This window comes from Ahaetulla prasina, chromosome 6, assembly GCF_028640845.1.
Source record: "Ahaetulla prasina isolate Xishuangbanna chromosome 6, ASM2864084v1, whole genome shotgun sequence".
NCBI classification, from domain to species: Eukaryota; Metazoa; Chordata; class Lepidosauria; order Squamata; family Colubridae; genus Ahaetulla; species Ahaetulla prasina.
The window spans coordinates 60,450,212-60,472,634 of NC_080544.1; the positions used below are offsets into that span (position 1 = coordinate 60,450,212).

General features: G+C 37.6%; 1 protein-coding gene across 13 annotated transcripts in view; it reads left to right on the forward strand.

Annotated features, from left to right (window-relative positions):
- The window catches only part of BTRC (beta-transducin repeat containing E3 ubiquitin protein ligase), a 215,185-nt gene that overhangs the window by 92,830 nt on the left and 99,932 nt on the right, over positions 1 to 22,423 (forward strand). For 9 of the 13 annotated variants that reach the window (XM_058187726.1, XM_058187722.1, XM_058187728.1 and 6 more), the window contains 3 exons: positions 1,671 to 1,748; positions 13,548 to 13,634; positions 16,024 to 16,074. In XM_058187726.1, the coding sequence (XP_058043709.1) occupies positions 1,671 to 1,748; positions 13,548 to 13,634; positions 16,024 to 16,074 (216 nt within the window). Of the gene's footprint in view, positions 1 to 1,670; positions 1,749 to 2,515; positions 2,605 to 13,547; positions 13,635 to 16,023; positions 16,075 to 22,423 lie in introns of those variants that run through there. The other 4 variants (XM_058187721.1, XM_058187720.1, XM_058187730.1 and 1 more) reach the window with 3 other exon arrangements.

Genomic DNA, 22,423 nt, shown 5'->3' on the forward strand with positions numbered 1-22,423 from the left:
AGTAGCGATGGCGGTGGGTGGAGAACCGGTAGCAAAAATCCTTGCCCCCCCCACATGCTCAGCTGAGCTACGTGATCATCAGAGGTTTTTTTTACTTTTAAAAGCATTTTTTCTTCAGCCGAAAAAATGCTTTTAAAAGTTTTTTTTAAAAAGCCTCTGATGATGGCACGGCTTAGCTGGAATTGTCAGAACCCTTTCAAAGCATTTTTTCTACAAGGTCTTCGGCAAAAGATGCTGGGAAAAAAAGTTTTTAAAGGGTTCTGGCGATTAGGCAACTCACCTGGGATTGTCAGAATCCTTTCAAAGCATTTTTTTCTACAAGCTATTTGGCCGAAGAGCTTGTAGAAAAAATGCTTTTAAAAATAAAAAAAAGAAAAAGTTGGCCACGCCCACCAATCACATTACACCCCCACCAAGCCATATCCACAGAACCAGTAGTAAAAAAAATTACATTCCACCCCTGCCCTGATCTATTGAATTTTGTCCAAATGAGTGGGTAGGAATTTTTACTTTTAATGCAATCAAAAATTAAGATATGCCTTAGTTATTTACAAACATTTTAATTTCACTTTTAGCCACCAGAAAAAAATTAAAATAATAATTGTTCATGGCTTTTTAGTATGATTTAGACAAGAAACATTTGCTGCTAGGAAATATGTGACTAAAAATAATCATATGGTCATCTTAGTATCATGGATGAGAAGGACAGAAGCTAAATGGTAAAAAGTAATTTGGTTCAGTCTGTGGCACCTTCACAGAATCAGGTGGCAGAGCTAAGTAAGGACTGGGTACAGCTAGTATGTCAGAATAAGATAGTACTAAAGTAAATGGAGCAGTGGCTTGGCTTGGAAGTTTAAAACATGTTTAATGGAGCTAGCTTAGACCTCCCAAGAAAGTTGGAGATATCTGTTGTGGGTTGCAAAACAAACAAGAGTTTTATTTTTTAAAATTATTATTTTGCCTATTGAGGGTTTCATGATTTGGAGTGATGACAATCTAATATCACCTGTAGGAACAAAACCAGAATTTTACCAGAAAACTGGGGTGGGGGGAGATAGGATCTCTGACATTTAGCTGAACAAAAAAACTGGACTGTGAGCCCTACAAATGCTACATAAAAAGCCAACCTCTGTTTTATAGGATGTCCACTTTCATTTAAATTTCATAAAAAAAATCTCAGTGTACTAAATCCTGTACTGTCACAGAGTAAGACATACGAGTTTAGTTATGTAAAAGAATAAGCATTTTGCATTCTAGAAATTTAAAAGAGCAAACTTATATTTGCAATACAGGTAGGTAGTTCTCATTTAGCAGTTGCCTTATTAACTGAGTAATATGATGGTAATAACTGTTAGTAAAAAATCATTTTCTGACCAGGGCATGCACTTGAGTCCAATTTCTTCTACTGACAACAATGCACACCAGAACGAGAGTAATTTTGGCATGACTGCATGAGAGAACTTTAGCTAAATGAGACAGCAGCAACCAGTAATCTTTGAAGAATCTCCTTCTTTCAGTCATATGATTTTCTTTGCAACCTTGCCACTAGAACCGATTGCGGTTGCTAAATGAGGACTACCTGTATTATAAATGCTTGTTCAATTATGTAGGTAATCACTTTAACGGAATACTTGAACTAATGTTTTTTTTTCTTTTTCTTTTCTGTGTAGACTTCCTCTGAAAGAGAAGATTGTAATAATGATGAGCCTCCCAGAAAGATCATTCCCGAGAAGAATGCACTCAGGCAGGTATGAAATTGATTCAAACTCACAAATACCATCCACCTCTTTACTTGAAACAGCTAGGATTTTCTGACATACTTTGGAATGTGAAAAGCTATAACATAAATATAAACATGATTTTGTTACAACTTTTCGATTTAAAATATTATGCTAATTTTGAAGTGATTCTGTATTCTTCAGAAGCTGACTTTTAGGAGCTAATCTATGTCTAAATAACCTATAATCTTTACAGAGCAGTCTGGGAGTTGTTCCCTATGGACCTTAACCTGGTTGATTAATGTCTATAAAGCAGTTCTTTGTGTACCGGACAGATAAAATTGTAGTCATTTTCTTTGCTGGTTTCACCTGGCAACAATCTCCAGTCTTATGTATAACATAGCTATTCAGACTTCTGTAACCTATTTAACCTCTTAGGAAACAGCAAGATTATCTCATACAAAATTCAAGTGAACAAGCAGTCAATTATTCAATATATTGATTAAAGGTACATCAGAGTAAAATGCCATATATTTCTGGTCCCAGTTTGAATTCAATAAGAAGGAGAGTTAAGTGACCCCAATGCACTCAGGTTATCTATAGTTATGCTATATCCTTAACCTTCAATGACTGTATTACATACATAGCAACATAGTGTTTGATGAGGCTACATACCTACTACTGCAAAGTACTATTGAGAAATTTCAGGGCTGCATGAAAGTAAAATTACGATTTGATTAAGCTGTTTGGAATAGTAAGGTTAATTTAATTTGACCTACAATCTATGTCTTTGAAAGGCAGTGATCTAGGACAGGAGTCCACAACTCCTGGGCCATGGACAGGTACCAGTCTCTGGCCTGTTAGGAACCTGGCCGCAAAGCTGAAGGTGAGTAGCAGGCAAGTGAGTGAGAATGAAACCATTCCCTTTGGTCTGTGGAAAAATTACTTTCCAGAAAACTGGTACCTGGTGCCAAAAAGGTTGGGGACTGCTGATCTAGAAAGAGGAAAGAACATGTTCTCTTAGAGAAAACAATTCTACTTTTATCCAAGCCATAGATGGGATGTATGTTGAGTTCTTTGCTCAGGAAAGAATATAGAAAAGAGAGTTGCAATATCGAAAGGAGAGTGTTCTGTCTGTACTACAACTATTAGTTAAATGAGGGACATACAATTTATTATCAGCATATTTATGCTGTTGCTGTTGCAAATTTAATGGGAAAGATTATATGACAATCTGAGTGTGTTAACTTGTTTTGAGAGTTAACATACAATTTTGTCCTTTATAGTTTACAAATAATCATAATATTCTTACCCCCAAATCAGAGATTTTACTGTGCAATTGTTGCTGCTAGAAGCTGAGAGATCATAGATAATTTAACCCAAGCTAAACCAGCAATAACATGCTTTTAAAATACAGTCAATAACCCTGACTACCAAAGTTACTTGATATATTTTTCACATTAGCCCTGTAAAATATGCCTTTTTCTTTAGCTAGAGCTGTTTAAAATGTGGAGTCCTTGCTCCTCTCTGAGCTTGGTTGTTTTCTTGCAGACATTTCATTAACCAACTAGGTAACATCATCAGTGCTCAGGGAGCACCAAAGACTTCACAATTCAACTCTAAGCTACATACAAAACAGAAGCTCTTCTGGGAGATTATTTGACGAAGGGGTTGGTTAATTGATTAAAATAAAAATATTTATCTTAGATTGAAGAGTGATTGAATAATGTGGACTGCTATCTGATCTACAATGATAAAGGCATTTATAATAGAGGAATTAGATTAGTCATAAGGATCCTAGTGAACATTAATTTAGCTCTGGCAAGAATTACCAGTTCACCTTGCATTAACAATATTAAAAGTTGAAAGATAGTGTATGAGGGACTTCATTTTGACTGCCTTCACTTTCCCTTGAATAGAAGGAATAAAGGAGACAAAAATAATTAGTTTAAAAATAAAAAAAAATACATGTAGTAAATTCTGTGGGGGACAATGTTAGGGATAAAATCTGTATATACACAGGCAGCATGTGATTTGTGTGTATGTGTGTGTGAACTTTTAGAAAACAATGACAAGTGGGCCAAAGTTTTTGGCATCTATGTTTAGCTAACAAACAAATGCTTTCTCTGCTAAGTTATAAATTAATTTTAATAGGCTGATCCAGATGGTCTGTTTGGAAAATGGATAGCTTGATCTGTTGAAAATTAAACTAAATTTATCTGTCTCATACTTCAAACTGAAGCTAGTGTGAAAAGAATGCCCATTAAGTCCATTGAATACAGATGGACCAGCAGGTCACACATGGGACTAATCTGATTCATTTTAAAAATAAATGTGTGAATTATTGAATGAAACTCCTGGTTTGAATCCCGTTTTATGCGTGCGTGTAGCCTTTTTGAAAGAGCCTCTCAAATGCTTCAGTGCCCTTTTTAACCTGTGTGTTTCTATTTTAAATTCAACGTTCTTGCCAAAAACATAATTAGTTTTCAGTACCCATCGTTTAGTGTTGGATCTGAATGGTAGATTGATTGAGTCAAGCGTTTATTATTTTAAGGACTGTACCTCTGTGAAGAATTGAGTCTTAGTAGCCTTAAAAGAGAGCTAGTCTTTAGAAGCCAATGAGGGGGGATCTCTCCAGGGACCTTTGCGCCTTTTGGCTTTGGGGTGTGTTAAACAGAGCCATGAATGAAGATTTGTAAATTTATTGCAATACCATCTGGGTTTTCCCTTTCTTTTTGTAAGCACCATATTATTGTTGGATTGTAGCTGTCTATTGTGAAGTCACTCCCCAAGAGTCTGCCCTCCGACTCTAAAGGAAAGTGATGAATAGCAAAGGTCAACAGGCCTAGGTCACAGGGCAGCTGTCCAGGGCTGCCCTGAACTTGATTACTCTCCTGTCTTTTTGAAAAGATTGGCTCAGCACAGGTTATTTAAGGAAAACTACTCCCCTTTGCTCAAATAGGGTATTAATGAAGTATCTTTTTCCTGTCAAAATTTGCTCTGCGGGTGGAGGGAGATTGGATAGTCTTTGCAGAGAGGAATTTATGTCCAAAGGTGCCATGTGGGGGAAGTGCTGATAGCAGCAGCGTTGAAATGATATGCATGGCAGTTTTTGCATTGAAGTGCACAGCTTCCAGACAGAATAAAAGTGAAGCAGCTATCCCTGACTCTTTGTTGACTAAAATGGTTCTCCTTCCTTCTACATCAGCATTTCTCAATCTCAGCAACTTTTAGATGTATGGACTTCAGCTCCTTGAATTCTCCAGCTAGAATAGCTATACCTTTCCATCACCATATTTTGGTAAGCCATTTCTTCAGCAGTTTTGCATTGTGTTTTCTGGCTGCAATATTCAGAAAACTTACAAGGCTTCTGCTATATTGTGAGGAAAGAAGAAAAACTGCTGAGCCCACGGGTGTCAAACTTGCATCATCACATTACCATCACGTGATATTTCATGACAGTTCCCTCCTTCACGGGGCTGGAGTGGGCATGGCCTGTGCATGACGCATCTGGCCCGCAGACCGCCAGTTTGACACCCTGGCTGAGCCCAACCATAGGATGTTTACAATTTTGGGCAAACCTTATGAAGGAAAAACAGTAAAAAAAATAAATAAATCTCATAGTTATCTAAAATTGAATGCATATCTTTCAGGGAGGGAAAAATCAACATGATTGTTTAGGCTGACCTTTAACATTGATAATGACCAGCAGGTTTTTTAATAATATTCATAAAGTAATGCATTCATGTTTCCTGCGCTCCCTCAGTTAATAATTTCTCAACATTGTTTTCTTTAGTACTTTAAGAGTTAACTTTATAAATTAAACAGGAATTCAAGGCTGCTGCCAAAGATATTATCCTGAAACACAAAGCCCACTTGTATTGACTTTTTACTTTAATACTAATCATGTCTGTCAGATGTGCTGCTTTTCTGCCTTCCTCTCTAAGGGAGTAAACGTCTAACATTGCCTATTCTTCTGACCTTTTGTTTCTCTGTCCACTTACAGCCTACTGAACATGCATAGTGATAAATAAAGCTGTGAACAGGACTTTCAACTCTTTGAAAACAGCATGCTGCCATCCCCTTAGTTATATTTCTTTAAGTGTTTACGTGTATGCTGAATTCTTTTCTCTTGTGTGGCTGGAACCCTGGGGCTTCAGAGCCATGAGAGAGGCCAAGAAGCTAACAAAGTATCTGTCCGCTTGTTAGCTTGTTCCATTCTTTTTTTTTTTTAAAGACAAAGCAAAAATCACACACCACAAGATGAAACCCATCTGGCTTAAGGCATTACATTTTCCTCCCCCATGCACCTCTATAGATGAAGAGTTTCACCTGCAGTGAGGGCTTCCATTGATTAGGGTGGGTGCAGTAATTCAACTCTAGCCATCCACTTCACTGCTACTTTGCTGTCTTTAAAGGTGCTGACCCATTGAGTTAAACTGTCAAGAGGAGGATAAAAAAGGAGCTCTGTCCCAGGAGGTAACAGCTGCCAGGTTTTCAACACCTTGTGTACTGCTGGAGAAATGTCACCTATTGTAAATGGGAAGAAAAATGACTGCTTAAGTTGCCATCTTCTCTTTTAATGACTAGGTTTTAAAATGAACAATTTGAGCATTTGAAGATGAGCAAAACATAAGGCAGGCTAGCAACAGCAGACAGGAAAGCCAGAAAAAGTGGCTTTTGCATGTTTTTATGGTCAAGATATGAGGCACGAATGTAATAGACCGCCTATACATTAAGAATGCTATTTGAATCTGGCAAATTCTGCCAACATTAGTTAATCTTTTTTTAAAAAATAAATGTTTGAGTCATCATTTAGCAGAATGTATTTTCTGCTTTCTTTGGAGGACAGTTTGTTTACAGGTTACTACCAGATGGCTAAATGCCATGCCATTTCTCTTTTGTTTGCTCTTGTTATTTCAGATTTTGTTCTACAAACCATTATTTCTTCTTGCTTTTGTCAATAGAGCTTTATTGGATAACTTTCAGGGTTGGGGGGAGGTTAAAATGGGAACAGATAATATTGCTGCCCTTTAAAAATTGTGGAGGGAGTCTTGATTTTTTTCTTATTAGTTATTTTGTATGTAATTAGAAGGCTCATCTAGTCAAGAGAACTTTTGTTACAGAAATTGTTTTAAAAAAATCATTTCTATGTATTGTGCCTATGTACTAAGACAATTCTTCCCTCTAGTGGTAAACTTAAGTTCTCCGGGTTCCAAAGCAAAAAAGATCTAATTGTAGTATTTTAAACAGAGCTGTGGGGATATATTTGAAAAAGGTTTTGATTTATCTAGTTTATGTTGTGCCTTGCCAAATGTTTCTATCTTTCTTTTTTACGCCTTTATCATTAAGGTGGTGATCAAGGGAGGTTGAATATTGATGGTAGCCACAGAGAAAATTGTGTTTTACTAGTTTTTCCAGCCAGTGGGTGGAAAGGTTTGTTTGTAATCGATGATTCCAGTTGTTATTTAATTGAGAATGGTGGTTGGAGTAGAGTACGACAACTGTGGATAAGTGTAAGGAGCAAAGTCCTGGGTTTCCAGGAATGATGAGATGGGCCCTCAAATAGGATGTCTGTCCATGATTGACCTCTTACATTGTATCCATCTTTTTAAGCAGTGTAGCACAGGGGTCTCCAACCTTGGCAACTTTAAGACTTGTGGCTGGCTGAGGAACTCTGGGAGTTGAAGTCCACAAGTCTTAAAGTTGCCAAGGTTGGAGACCCCTAGTGTAGCAAGCATGGAGGGGTTGTGTCATCTGGAAGGTTGGCAGTTGGCTGATTTCCAGCCCGAAAATTCATGTTACTGTTCACATTTCTGAACCTCCCATCTTCCTCAAAAGGGATGGTTTTAGATTCCGCCACTGTGATGAGCCTTCCAAGTAGCAGCACTGGATTCTGGCAAAGATATGAGTGTTAAACTTAACCGAGCTCCAACTGAGTAACTCTTGAGTTTTTTAGGCATATCCTTGCCTGTTACATGGGAAGTGTTTGATCCTGAGACTGAAGAAGTGGACAAGATCTTCAAAACTGCTGACACTGGACTGGGAGATTCTTATCACAGTCATCCATGCTTTAGTTATCTTGTGAGCGCATTATTGAAATAAGCTGTGCATTGTTTCTTGACCACTCAAACTACAGCTGGTCCAAAATGCAGTGGTATAAACAATTGTGCTCCAAATGGAAAATGAAAGCAGACATATACATTCTTAAAATAGATGAATGATGGGCATAGCTTGATCCCTCTGTGAACTACTCCATTCAATGTGTTAGTTTTCATCTACAATGTCCTTCATGGGATACAGCCTGCTTATCTGAAGGACTTTTTTTCTGCCACTCTTTTGGCCTGTCCTCTATGATCTGACATATTGGCCTCACCTCATGCATCATCTCTTAAGCAGTGCCATCTGATGGGGACTAGGAAGTAAGGCACTGCTGCCCTCTGGAACAGCATATTCCTGGAGGTTAGAACAGCCCCAGCACTACTATCCTTTAAACAAGTATTGAATACCTGGCTTTTCTCTCAGGTCCTGAGGCAGTTTGAGGCACGTGCCTACCTGGATTGAGCTATATTGGGATTTTACATTGCGAATTTCTGTTGCTTCTCATTATTAATTTATTTAGAGCCAGCATTCCTGTTGAGATATATATAGTCTTAGAAATTTGAATAATAAATATTCTGGACTATGGAAATAGATTTAACCATAGATTTGCAAATAGTAGTTGCATGTTGAAATATGGGTAATACTGTGCAGTTCAACTTAAATTTCATTTTTAATTGCATGGTTTATAAATGTTTTCAAATTTACAAGCATTATTTAATACTTTTGGAAGTATCTCTTTCTGCAAAAAGTATTAAACACAATTAATGGAAGCTTCCTAAGGCCTTTGAAATGAAAATAGTATTTGTGAATCTGTAGAAGTGATTTACGTATAACTTCTCAAATCTGCTGAGTTCTTCAGAATCTAATATTTTTTTAACCATCTGGCAGTTCCGTTCCCAAATATTTCTTCAACAATCATGCCTCTATAAATAGCAGGACAAGGTGAGCTGTTGTATTTTAGAATTTTTAATGACAATATTTCTCTGATAAATCATGTACTTATTAATTGGTAGGAAAAGCATTCTCACTGAACTTTAGGTTGCCATACCTGACAAAAATGGGGTTTTACTCACAGATGGTGATCTTTTGGATGAATTGCTCGGGAAATTACGTTTTCTTTAGACCATACAATTGCAAAAGGTTTCAATTGGTTTAAATGGGAAGTTTGAAATCTCTCAGAGGTTCAAAGGCTATTTTCTCTGACAATTAACCTTACTTCACATTGGTAACATAAGGACAGTTTTACACATCACTTAGCTTGTAATAACCTATGATTATATACAATAAATGTGACAGACTGATATAGTGTTATTAGCATTACATATACATTAAGAACTTTGTAATCACTTCTGATTCTCTGAACATCCTGTTTGTCACATTGATATCAATATACTGTATATAAGTAACTTATGAGAACTTAAAAATGCTTGTCAATCAAAAAGCAATAAAATAAAAACAATATAATTTTTTTAATTGAAAAATGAGATTCTTTTAGTGTAAAAAAATATGGCTGCATGAAAATGTTGGCCATTTTTACAATACCTGTAGAAACTCAGATTATGGTCAAATTTTAAAATATTTTCTGTATTTTAGTCCATCTTTTTTGTTTACTGTTTAAGTCCATATCAAAATATTCTGAACTGATGCAATTATTCAAGCTCACCACCCATAAATTCATATACCGTATTTTTCAGACTATAAGATGCACCGGAGTATAAGACGCACCTAGATTTTGAAGAGGAAAACAAGAAAAAAAAATAGTTTGTGGCCTCCCAAGAGCACTGTGTAGGCCTCCCAAACGGGCCTGGTTTTGGCCTCCCGAATCCCCCATGCTGACAATTATTATAGAGTTTATTCTCTTCTTCTTAGTGTGTACCAGCAGAGATGGCAGTTTGGAAACAGATTAAGCTTTGTATCTCCTAGTCACCCTCATTGTATTCCTCCTGCTCTTGACATGATTTGAAGCAGCAGTGTGTTTTCTTGATATTCTTTTCCATTAGTGTGTGTTTTGCTATAGGCTGCTTAACACTCATCTCAAACAGTCTTTGCAAGGTTAAAGGAATGTAGCTTGGTAACAAGTTTGTGTCATTTTAAATATATACCTCCTAGTAAATAAGAAGGAGTCTAACAATCAATCCCTTTTAGTGTGTTATATGTTTCACCTGACAACTAAACCCCTATTGATTAGCCATTACTTTGTTAGATAATCCTGTGTCATTGAAGCCACTGTAAAAATTAAACTCTTTAAAATGTTTTACCCTAGCAGCAGTGTGAAATTGAAAACTTGTTCAGAATTATAGCAAGCTTTCACCAAAAGGGTAGTTTTCAACAAACTGGTTTATGCTTGCATTCTTTATATGTAATATAAAACTGTATTAAAGGCTATCTACCTCTGACACAGAATCAGGCAAGCATTTCAGACACTGTTTCTCATGGCCCAGAAGCAGGTTTCTCTTGGTGTTTGGGGAGGAGTTATTTGGACAATTCAGCTTCTGAGCCTGAAAGTCAAAGTAAATTATATAGTCCACAGTAATATATATAGTAAATTATATAGTCCGCAGTGTAGTTTCCTACAGTATATCCAGACCTGAATCCATGCTGGAAAGGATCTTGATAATCTAGGATTCCTTATAATCAGAGTTTTGTCATCTTGTCTAAAAATTCCCTGAAAAGGAATATTAGAGACAGGGAGGAAGTTGTCTAAAACGGTGACACCAAAAACTGGCTTCTTTAAGAGAGGGAGCATTACTGTTTCCCTTAAATTGTCATTCAAAATCTCCCAAACATAACACCACCACCCTGAAATGCCCAAAGAAGCCAGGAGGGGCAGAGATCCCGTTCACAGGTAACAGAGTTTCTGCTGCTGAGAATACATGCTAAAGAAAAAATGGAAAATCAAATAAAACCCCCAAATGCATGCTTGCCTTTTAAATCCGTATTGACTGCTGGCAATTGTTTGGACAAATCCCTGCAATTTTCTTAGCATGGTTCTTTGGATTGATTTGCCATTGTCTCCTTCCTAGGACTTAGAGCAGTGGTTCCCAACCAGTGTGCCGCGGCACTAAGGGGTGCCGTGAGATCTTTTGAGGGTGCCGGGAACTTTTGAGCTACGGAGATTTTAAATATCTATTTCCTTATAAGGGTGCCTCAAACAAGAAAAGGTTGGGAACCACTGACTTAGAGAGACTTTCTGGCCCAAGGTTGCCCATCTGGCTTCATGTCTAAGACAAGACTAAAACTCACACTCTCCCTAATGTCTAACCTGATGTGTTAACCCCTATGCCAAACTGGCTCTTTAAAATATTGCAGATAAAAATATCTTGGTAAAATAAAATAAAAATTACAGTCCATATTGACTCTCAAATATCAATCCAAAATTGAATATTTGTTGTTTTTGCCACTCATCAAAGAAACTATTTTTACTATTAATGGGCAACATAGAAAACATTGGTCTAATGCAAGGGTAGACTATTTATTTTCTTGTTTGAAATAAAAGTTGTTGTTTCTCCATTCTGCATTTTGTGAACAAATCCAAATCAGTGTCAGAAAATGTAACATTGTCTGCATGGCAGAAAGAGTTTTTGATTTCTCAAGCTTTACCCCTAGAGTAATCCCCTAGATCAAGAAAACAGTTGTTCAAGCCTCTCAAAATAAGGAGAAGCAGAAATAGTTTGTGTAGCAAACTATTGTGGGATGACACTTCGTTTCTCACTTTTGGATGTTCAGTAGACAGATTCTCTTTGTAGATGCTGGGTTTTGCTGTTTTGAATGAAAGGTGATTTTTCTCTCTTTTTCCTTACATGATTATTGACTTTATTTTTCTGTAACTAACTGGCTTAATATTTTTAAATGAAAAGGTGTGCAAAGTAAGTAAATAATAGGGAAGGAGTTGTAAAAAAGCATATAAATGAAAATGCAGAATGTCTTCTTCCATCTTTGTTTTCGGTGAACATTGAAGATTCATGTGTTTAGTTAATGTGCCTCAAACAAAGAAACAAAAATAAGGTCTGGGTCTTTCTTTAAACTCCTCCTTAAAGAAAATTTGGGGAAGATCTCGAGAATTTGGGGCTATAAAATTTATCACCATCATCCATTCTGATGAAACAGTTGTTCAAACAAATACAGCATCATTCCAAAAAGATGTTGCCTTTTAAGTATCTTTTAAAATTCTGGTTTTTTAAAGCCAAAATAATAGCAGATTTAAGAACCTTATTTTAATATTGGATACCGTTTGCTTCATCAATAAACTACTCTGTTTATATTATTTATTTATATCCCCCCTTTGTCTTTACAAAGAATTGAAGTTAGTGAACATGTCCAACACACCTTCCTTTTCCTATTCATGACCATATAATTTGTATGAACACATTTTGTGTTCTGTGTTCAGACTCATTGTCCATTATCTTAGACTTCAGTCATTAGAACACCAGTCCTGTATCATGTGCAGCGCAATGTCCTTGTTAAATATATGGAAATAATACAGGTGGTCTTTATTGAAGAACAAGGGGGATTTAGTGCCAGTGCAATTGCAGCTCATGACCATAATTCTGGTGCTTGGCAACTGGCTCACAATTATGACATTGCAGCATCCTGGAGTAATGTTCTCACCATTTGCAAACTTAACTGCCGACTTCTGATAAACAAAGTCAATGGGAAAATAGCAAAAAATCACAAACAGCAATCATGTGATTGTGGGATATTATGAGTGTGCAGAATTCACCTAGAAGTGGCAACTGGGACTGCCAAATCAGCTATTGTAAGTTGCCATGATCACATGACATCTCACTTTACAAGTGTGGCTCTGCTTAGCCACAGAGTTCTCATGTTTCAATTACCATTGGTAATTGAGGACTGCTGTGAGTAAGCTGAAGTATATTTTGGCATCAGAAAGGTTTAAAAAAAGAGCATAGTTGTGCCATGATTAGAATGCAGTATTGCAGGTTAATTCTGCCTACAGCCAGGAGTTCGATCCTGACCTGCTCAGTTAACTCAGTCTTCCACCCTTCCAAGATTGCTAAAAGGACCCAGATTGTTGGGGGCAATATACTGTGCTGACATTGTAAGCCACTCAGACAGTGCTGTAAAACACTGTGGAGCAGTATATAAGTGCTATTGTAATTGCTGTTAAGATAAAATAGCAATGCTTTTGCAGTAGATTCTGTCTACTGAATACACATCTGTTAGGAATCCCCAGATGTGCAGGAGGTTAATGGACTCTTGATAGCAAGAGTACATGGGAGAGGGGGAAAGGGAGGACTATACTATATGTAAATGTTCCTTTACATACCTTTACATATGTATTTTTAATGTATTATTGTCTCAAGTAAATGCAGGATTTTAGTGATCACAAAATTAGCATTTATTTATTTGTCTTATATCCTGACTTTCTTCAGGAAGTAAAGATGATATCCAAAGGAGAGACTCCTCCAATTTTTTCCCAGCAGCTGAGAGACCATGGCCCAATATCATCACTTTTTTTTCATACTTGAGGATTGATTCGAACTTTAACATCTTAAAACACTGTTCCAGTTAAATTCTTTAATCACTAAATCACAGTATTTCAGAGATATTTTGTGCTTCTGAGTTTTTAACTGAAAACAAATTTGCAAATAATATTATCTGATATTTTATGGTAAGGCCCTTTTAGGAATACATATTTTTTTAAAAAGAAATACATGCTTACTATGTTGTATCTCTATTTTTATCACTTTTTTCCTATCTTCACAGGCCTATAACAGCTGTACGAGACTTTGCTTAAACCAAGACACAGTCTGCTTAGGTACTACAATGAAGACTGAAAGCTGTGTGGCCAAAGTAAGTAAAATTTTGACTGTGTACCCTTGTGGGCATTTGGCATCCTACCTATAATCCCTTGGCTTTTCAGAAAGCTGAGAAATAAAGAGATTAAAAGCCAAAATGTGTTTAAAATATTTTGTAGTCTAATTTAACAAAATATATCCTAGATGTTCTACTTGATACATTTTAGCATGGGTCATATTTTTATATGTTGGTTTGATTTATTTTTCTCCTACCTTCTTCTAAAGAAAGTACCCATGTTTGATTTAAACAGATAACCCAAGAATCTAAATACCTGTATCATCTATTTTCTAAAGTAAAGTTTATATAGAAGTCTAAATGGTGAGCATGTGATACTCTCATACCCCCTCTGCTGGCCACCATTATATAATAAAAACTCAAATTTACTTGTATTCCCTCCCTTTGGAGACTTCTGTTAACAAGATAGAGGGGAAGTCAGAAGAACTTAAAATTGCCATATAATGGCAAATGGGTAATGTGTCTTTTTATATTTCCACTTCAGAAGAATCATTCTTAGAAGAAATGTGTATCTTGCCTTAGCTTTCCCTGTAACCAAATATGACTGTTGTAAAATAAGAACTAGATCTGAGAAATTGTGACTGACTGGAATGTGGGTGCACTTTTTCCTTAGTTAAGCTTCATATTTTCAGAAGAAATATGAAATAGAAGAAAGTTCAGGGTAGTCCTGCAAGATTCAGTGCATACAGCTGTAGGTTAGCATTTATGGATGCTCTCCATGTTTTCCATACACAAGATAATTTTTGATAGGAAAATAAGCACCTTATTGCCATATTTTTTGCACGATAGGACGCTCCGGACCATAAGATGCACCTAGCTTTTCGGGAGGAAAATAAGAAAAAAATATCTGCCTCTGCCTCCCAGCAATTTGCCTTCTTGCAACAGCCTGGTCAGCTTTAGCACAGCCTGATTTAGCACGAGCAGCTGATTGGTGGTTGGAGTGGCCTTCTGGAACCGACAATCAGCTGTTCCAGGTGCGGGGATCACCACCACCACCCATCGCCACTGTCGCTGCCCACTGCTGCTGCCTATTGCTGCTTTTGCGCACCACATTTTCGGCCTCCATGTGCCCCATTTTTGGCCTCCAGATGTTCCGTTTTTGCCCCATTCCAGGTAACAATAGGTGGCACAGCCTATAGGGTGCTTGTGGAGGCTGAAAACAGCTGAAGAGTAGGGGATGGTGGGTGGGCAGGGCTTCAGCAATATTCGCTCTATAAGACGCACAGACAATTCCACCCATTTTTGGATGGGAAAAAGTACTTCTTGTAGTGCGAAAGATATGGTAAGTAGAATTTATTTTTGTAATGTACATCTTCCACAATGAGCATGTTAAATCTGTATAAAGTTCATAGCCAGATCTCTTAAACTGGAAAAGGTAGTCCTTGTTTCCAGCAGCCTCATTATCCATAGTTTCACTTATCTACAGTTGGTAATTACATGATCAGGCTCTATCTGAGCATTAGAGAAATGATTCTATCTTCTACAAATGGGGATTCTTTCTTGTAATTACCACAGTATTACATTCTGCTTGAAAATTCCCTCTAAAAATTTGGTTTGAGTTTCACCCTGGGAGTATGAGAAAGCTGGGCAATATGCAATTCGTTCAGCAGTAGGCTTTTCTGTTCAGAGCTCATTGGTTTGACCAGAACTTACAAGTAGCTGGTAGAGAGACATGAGGTGAATATGATTTTTGTGTGTGTGTGCAGCACATGAAGGTGTGCTTACAGAAATTAAACCTCTGTTTATTCTGCCTAGAATCTTTGGGACCATCCATGAGAAAAAAAGCAATGATAACAAAAAATAATGAGTAACCCCTGGTATCAAATTAAAGATATATTCTTTTCTAGCATTGTATCGCTAAGATTTTTATAGTTGATTGTATGTTTTGTGTGTATGAATTTATTGGTTTTGTTAGATTTTGCAAGGGAATAGGTGTGTGTAATATATATGTCTCAAAACTTTTTTGTTTTTAAACCAGTTGTGTTTACCATATATCTTTGAATACTAAATAAACAAATTTGCACAGTTTAGGAAATATGAATATATTATTCATATATATATATGAATATATATATATATATAGACGGTATTTGTATTATCGTGTTAAAATGGAAACATAAAGCTTTTATATCCTCACTTTGTTCAGAAGAAGCTATTCCCTTTTATTTCTATGAACATTTTCTTGTCCTTCTTTGAGCTCATCCATACAACTAGGTTACCACATTGTAAAAACACCCTACTTGCTATTCACTAAGGATATGTTCTCACAGTGAAGCCACAACCTCATTATAAGCCAATTGCTGAGACAGGCTGAAGTTGATAGAGTTATTTTTACAAGAATCAACAGTTCTTCATTCTGTATTAACAGAAGACTTCTCCTGCAGACATTGGAGGTTGCATGGAGGAAGAGTCTTTAAAGGTCAGTGATAGTCCAATTGGTCTGCTGCAGGATTACACCTTCTTGTCTTGCTTCTGGAGATTTAAAGCTTATTTTGCTGACTGCCAAAAGAACTAGACCAGGGTGTCAAATTCGATATCATTGAGGGCCGCATCAGGGTTGTGTTTGACCTCGGGATATGTGTGTGTGGCCAGGGGGCATGGCCAGCTTGATGTCACTCATGTCAGGGGCACCTCCTCCTCCTCTTCCTGATGCTGCTATGAGAAGATTAACCTTATGGAAGATCCAAAAGGTTAAGTCTGCTTTGATATATAGAGAGGTGGTTATGCTTCTGCTGCAGTAACTATTTTTTTTTTGGAAAACTCGAAATGGGGAAACCTACCACCTCTAGCTTTGATGGTTGATTTGTCTAATGCAAACTTCCAGGAATTCCCTAACATTTTTGGATGTAGCTTAGCACTAGGATGCTCAATTTTTTAGTTGAAACTGTGGTTGAGTCCATCCATATGTTATGAGATTAAATAATAATAATAATAATAATAATAATAATAATAATAATAATAATAATAATAATAATAATAATAATAATAATAATAATAATATTTAATTTATATACCGCCCTTCTCCCGAAGGACTCAGGGTGGTTAACAGCCAGATAAAATAACAATCACATACAACACAATAAAACCAGAATTAAAAAACTTATTCAATTTAGCCTATAATTAAATATAAAATACATAACATCGTAAAACCCCAATTAAAATCCTATTAAAACCCATTTTATGCCAGTTCTGCACAGAAGAATAAATACGTCTTCAGCTCGCGGCGAAAGGTCCGGAGGTCAAGAAGTTGACGAAGTCCTGGAGGAAGCTCATTCCAGAGGGTAGGTGCCCCCACAGAGAAGGCTCTCCCCCTGGGGGTCGCCAGCCGACATTGTTTGGCTGACGGCACCCTGAGGAGACCCTCTCTGTGGGAGCGCACTGGTCGGTGGGAGGAAAGTGGTAGCAGAAGGCGGTCCCGTAAATATCCCGGTCCTAAGCCATGGAGCACTTTAAAGGTGGTAACCAACACCTTGAAGTGCACCCGGAAGACCACAGGCAGCCAGTGCAGCTTGCACAGGATAGGTGTTATATGAGAACCACGAGTGGCTCCCTCTATCACCCGCGCAGCTGCATTCTGAACCAGCTGGAGTCTCCGGGTGGTCTTCAAGGGAAGCCCCATGTAGAGAGCATTGCAGTAGTCCAGGCGAGAAGTGACGAGGGCATGAGTGACTGTGCATAGGGAATCCCGGTCTAGAAAGGGGCGCAATTGGCGGACCAGGCGGACCTGGTAGAAAGCTCTCCTGGAGACGGTCGTCAGGTGTTCTTCAAAGGACAACCGTTCATCCAGGAGAACGCCTAAATTGCGCACCCTCTCCATTGGGGCCAATGACTCGCCCCCAACAGTCAGCAGCGGTTGCAGCTGACTGTACCGGGATGCCGGCATCCACAGCCACTCAATCTTGGAGGGGTTGAGCTTGAGCCTGTTTCTCCCCATCCAGACCCGCACGGCCTCCAGGCACCGAGACAACACTTCGACAGCTTCATTGGGGTGGTTAGGGGTGGAAATGTACAGCTGAGTATCATCAGCGTACAGTTGGTATCTCACCCCAAAACCACTGATGACCTCACCCAGCGGCTTCATATAGATGTTGAACAGGAGAGGCGAGAGAACCGACCCCTGCGGCACCCCACACATGAGGCGCCTAGCAGTCGATCTCTGTCCCCCTGCCAACACCGTCTGCGATTGGTCGGAGAGATAGGATGAGAACCACCAAAAAACAGTGCCCCCCACTCCCAAACTCCCCAACCGACGCAGCAGGATACCATGGTCGATGGTATCAAAAGCCGCTGAGAGATCTAAGAGGACCAAAGAAGATCAAAGAGTTTTCATCTTGTTTTTTGATTGCTAGTTGGTGTTCATGGATGCACTCTGCTAGTCTTCTGCCTATCTGTCCTATATAGTGGCAATCCTTACCCTGAATGTTGCATATAATAAACACCTTTTGTTATCTTGTTAGGGTTTTTATAGAACAAAATAGGATGGAAACTTATTAGAGGATTCACGTGGCAGAGCTTGAAAGCAGAATATTTACTTAAGTTTTTGTCAAGGGAATATCACTATTAGATGATTTGAACTCCCCATAAGAAGAAAGCCACCCAGGATTCCATTTCATTTTGCCATTATTAAGCAGTGAATATGAGAAGTGGAATTCTGAATCTTCACCATCAGATGTTTGGGACAGTGGTTGCTCATACTATTTGAATGTCACTGCTGGGGGAGAGGAAAGGACTTCCAGACATCCACCAGTCACTGCCCTGAACCTATTCTGTATTTTTTTTTAAATTTACATTTATATCCCGCCCTTCTCCGAAGACTCAGGGCGGCTTACATTGTGTAAGGCAATAGTCTCATTCTATTTGTATATTTACAAAGTCAACTTATTGCCCCCCCAACAATCTGGGTCCTCATTTTACCTACCTTATAAAGGATGGAAGGCTGAGTCAACCTTGGACCTGGTGGGGCTTGAACCTGCAGTAATTGCAGGCTGCTGTGTTTTAATAACAGGCTATCTTACAGCCTGAGCCACCACCTCTATTATTCTCAGTGCTTAGAAGTTATGAAAGGTAGGTTTTGGGGCAGTCATGTTTATATTTATATCTGCATATTTAGAAAGCAAATTACCATGGCAGTGAGGTTGCGCCCTTTGGCATAGAAATTCAAAACTGGCCAAAAAATGCATAACATTAACTTTAAATAGGCATTGCAATACAGATAGTCCTCAGTTAATGACAACCACTGGAGCTGGAATTTCTATTGCTAAACAATGCAGTTGTAAAACATGGCATCATATGATTGCATCCCATTGCTGTTGTTAGGCAAGAATTGTGGATCCTGAAACAAAGACCTCCTCACAATTTCCTGCCAGCTACCAACAAACAAAATGACTGGGGAAGCTGACAGGAAGTCCCAGACATCTTGCAAGCTGGATGGTGGGCAGTTTAGGGCTGCTGCCAGATGTGGGAGGGGGCGGTGTAGTACAGTGCGAGTGTGGAAGGCTTGTTGTGGGTGCAGGAAGGTCCAGTGAAAGCATTGTGGGGTTAGGGGTGGCTGCAGCATGCACAAGGATATATCGGGGAAGCCAGCAAGGAAGATTGCAAATAGGGATCACATGACTGCAGGATACTGCAACCACCATAAGTTCAAGCTGGTTGCCAAGTGTCCAGTTTGCAATCATGTGATTATAAGGATGCTGAGATGACCCGAATTTTGAGTACCAGTCTTAAGTACCACTCATTTAGCATCATTGTAACTTCAAATGGTCACTGAACAAGTGGTCATTCACCAAGGGCTATCTGTATAAATATTATGATACTATATAAGGAAGAACTAAATGGCTATGTGCCTTGTAAGAGCTCAGAAACAAACTACCATAACTTGTGAAAACTATGTCAACTTCAGATGGGTTTTAAGCTGATTTCTGATAATTGACATGTACCTACAAATTGCTAAAAAAAATTCCAGCATATTAGGAACGTAGATCACCATCAGCTATAGAATGGTACAATCAATGTGGCCAGGTATGTAAACAAGTATTCTAATAAGGTTTTTTTAACTGTTGTCTCATTTTTAGTATTTCAATCACAGATAGGTGGGCACTTCTAAAATTGGCCCAATAAGTTTAGTGAGACATCTTCACAACTTTTACTTGAGCTCAAGGACAATTAAGGTATTGCCTTAATGAGGCTTATTGAAAGTCAGCCAAGCTAGCAGCTGTTCTCCTATTTTGTAAGCTGTACTTTCTAAGTATATATTACATGGGTATTTTGGGCAATAGAGGAGACTGCAGTATAAGGGTGCTAAAAGTGCTTATTAATGTCTTGTCCCCTCTCATTTGGAAGTGCAAAAATATTCAAAAAGGATGTCTGTGGAGATTCTCAGTCATCCAGGTCATGGTTGTCCCAAATGTGCTTTTTTCAAGAGGCAACTGGACTTTCAGAAAGTCCAGTTGCCTCTTGAAAAAAGCATCTTTGGAAGATTCAAAAAGGATGGAAAGTTCCTGGAAATGCAGGAATTCTGAGGCAGAAATAAATTTCCTTCCATAGTGGTTTGAATTTCTTTAGGCCTGAATTTATGGAAGCTCTTGTTCCCTGCTTTTTCAATCATCCTGTTCTGATTTGGGAAATTATGCTTTGTTTCAGTGGTATTCTCCTGGTTGTTTCAAAGGGGTTAGGAGATCAGGAGATAACATTCCTATCTAGATTTTTTTTTTACATCTTGGTAGACTACATGCACCGTACATATAAACTCTATAGTGAGCAATTAATTGGCTTAGGAAATAAAAAGATGTGATAGGATAATTTAGAATAGGGTATACAGTATTTGAAAATTTTAAGTTTGTGAAACGCATTAGTGATCTTCGATCAAGGCTCTTATTTTGCACATGAGATTTGTTGAGCATCTGTATTCCTACTGGGAATTTCTTTAAAGGCATTCTGTCAATACAGTTATAGTGAAAGACCATTTATGCATTGTGACCTTTCTATATTCAATACTATTTCTCATTGCTTTTTCTATCAGAGTTTAGTAGACTCTGCACTTTATCCACATTAATGTTTTCTTTGTAGTGATGGTTGAACACATGGCTAATGCTGCCTTCTAGGAATTGGTGCATTTCTGTTCTGCCCAAAATTGAGGTTTTGAACAGAGGAATTAAAAATCTATGTATCTTATACATCTTTCCTCTTGAAAAAGAATGTCAATAATTATTTTAGAGTGAAAATGCACATTTATTAACTGAAAATAAATCCAAAGAAGAAGTATGAAATTTACTCAAGTATTCTACAACCATAAGACATAATTAATTTATTGAGTATGTTCAATGTTTTTATTATCTTTGTGAGGTCAACATCACAAGAAATACTTTTCACTTTCTTAGTCACTCCTTCTTCCAGCATTTGTCAAAATTATTTGAAAATGGGTTGAACCAAACATATTAATATTCTTGTTCCCTTTACCCAAGTCACATTTTTCCCAGATTTTGATAGATGACATATTTTATTTATTTCCAAAATTATATCCACAGGAAACAAGCTGTTTAAATTCAGATTATGCTGAATCAAAATAGTGCTGGTGTGAGAAGGAACGTGCTGTTTTATGAGCGTGGAGTCCCTTTTCTCATAACTGATTGATAGTAAATATTTTCCTGAAGAGTTATTGCCAGCTATGAACAATGCAACTGTTTCACTGATGTTTTTTTTTTCCTTAGTACTTGCTGTACCAGCCATTGTCTGTAATTAAGATCTACAATTCACAATGCAGACGTTTGCACTTCCTCTGGGTCTGAGCTATTTATAAGATATTTCAGCTGTTCAGAGTTTCTTTTTGAGTGTTAAACTACATTTTAACAGGCATATTTAGTCTCTGTTATACCCACACCGCATTCCATATGCCTTTATTTCTGTTTTGGAAGCTATTTTTTGTATGTTGGATTCATCATGAATTAAATAATGTTATATCTTGTTATTTCCACAAATTATAGTGCCTCTGGTAAGTCACTTTTTAGACAGGGCCATTTTAAATTCTGGGCCTGATCATTACTGTATAGTCACTAATATTTGCATTGAATTAACAAATATGGAATCAAACTAATGAGCTTGATAAATATTCCAATTTATATGGTTAGATATAGAGATTAGGAATCTTAGGGAATTCTGTATCCTTTGCAGGTGAAATAATTTGGTACAATTTATTTTCTGTGTTAAGTATAGAAGTGTAAATAATGTTCGTTTCTTGAATATGTTTGAGAAACAAATATAATGAAAAATCTGATTCTTATACATGTTCTAGTAGTAGCAGGTTCTTGTTGTGTTAAGACCATTGATTCCACAGTCTGGATTTAAATTTTGCTTGAGCAATGTAATCACTAAATAGTAGTAGATGTGTTGTTAGAAGTTTCTTTCAGTTTTCTTGGATGTAACAGAATCGTATTAAAACTAGGAGTGACCTTTTTAGATAACAGTGAGAGACCACAAAAATACTGGACCTAAATAATAAGGCAAAAAAGAATGTTGTAACTGAAACACTTTTCTGCTTTTGCTTAACCATTTTAGCTAAACGAAAAATTAATTCACATTCATTTGGGTCAGCACAGAAAAGCTCTTGTGTCTTTGTCCCCAGGAGGGGTAATAATGAGGAGCCAATTCTTCATCAGGCGTGTACTGCAGCATTGTCTGCTGATGCATGCCAGATCTCACACATACACACACAGGGATCACGTGACCACTTCAAAAGTCAAACGATCAATTCGCCTCGTTTTGGCTCTGTAGTT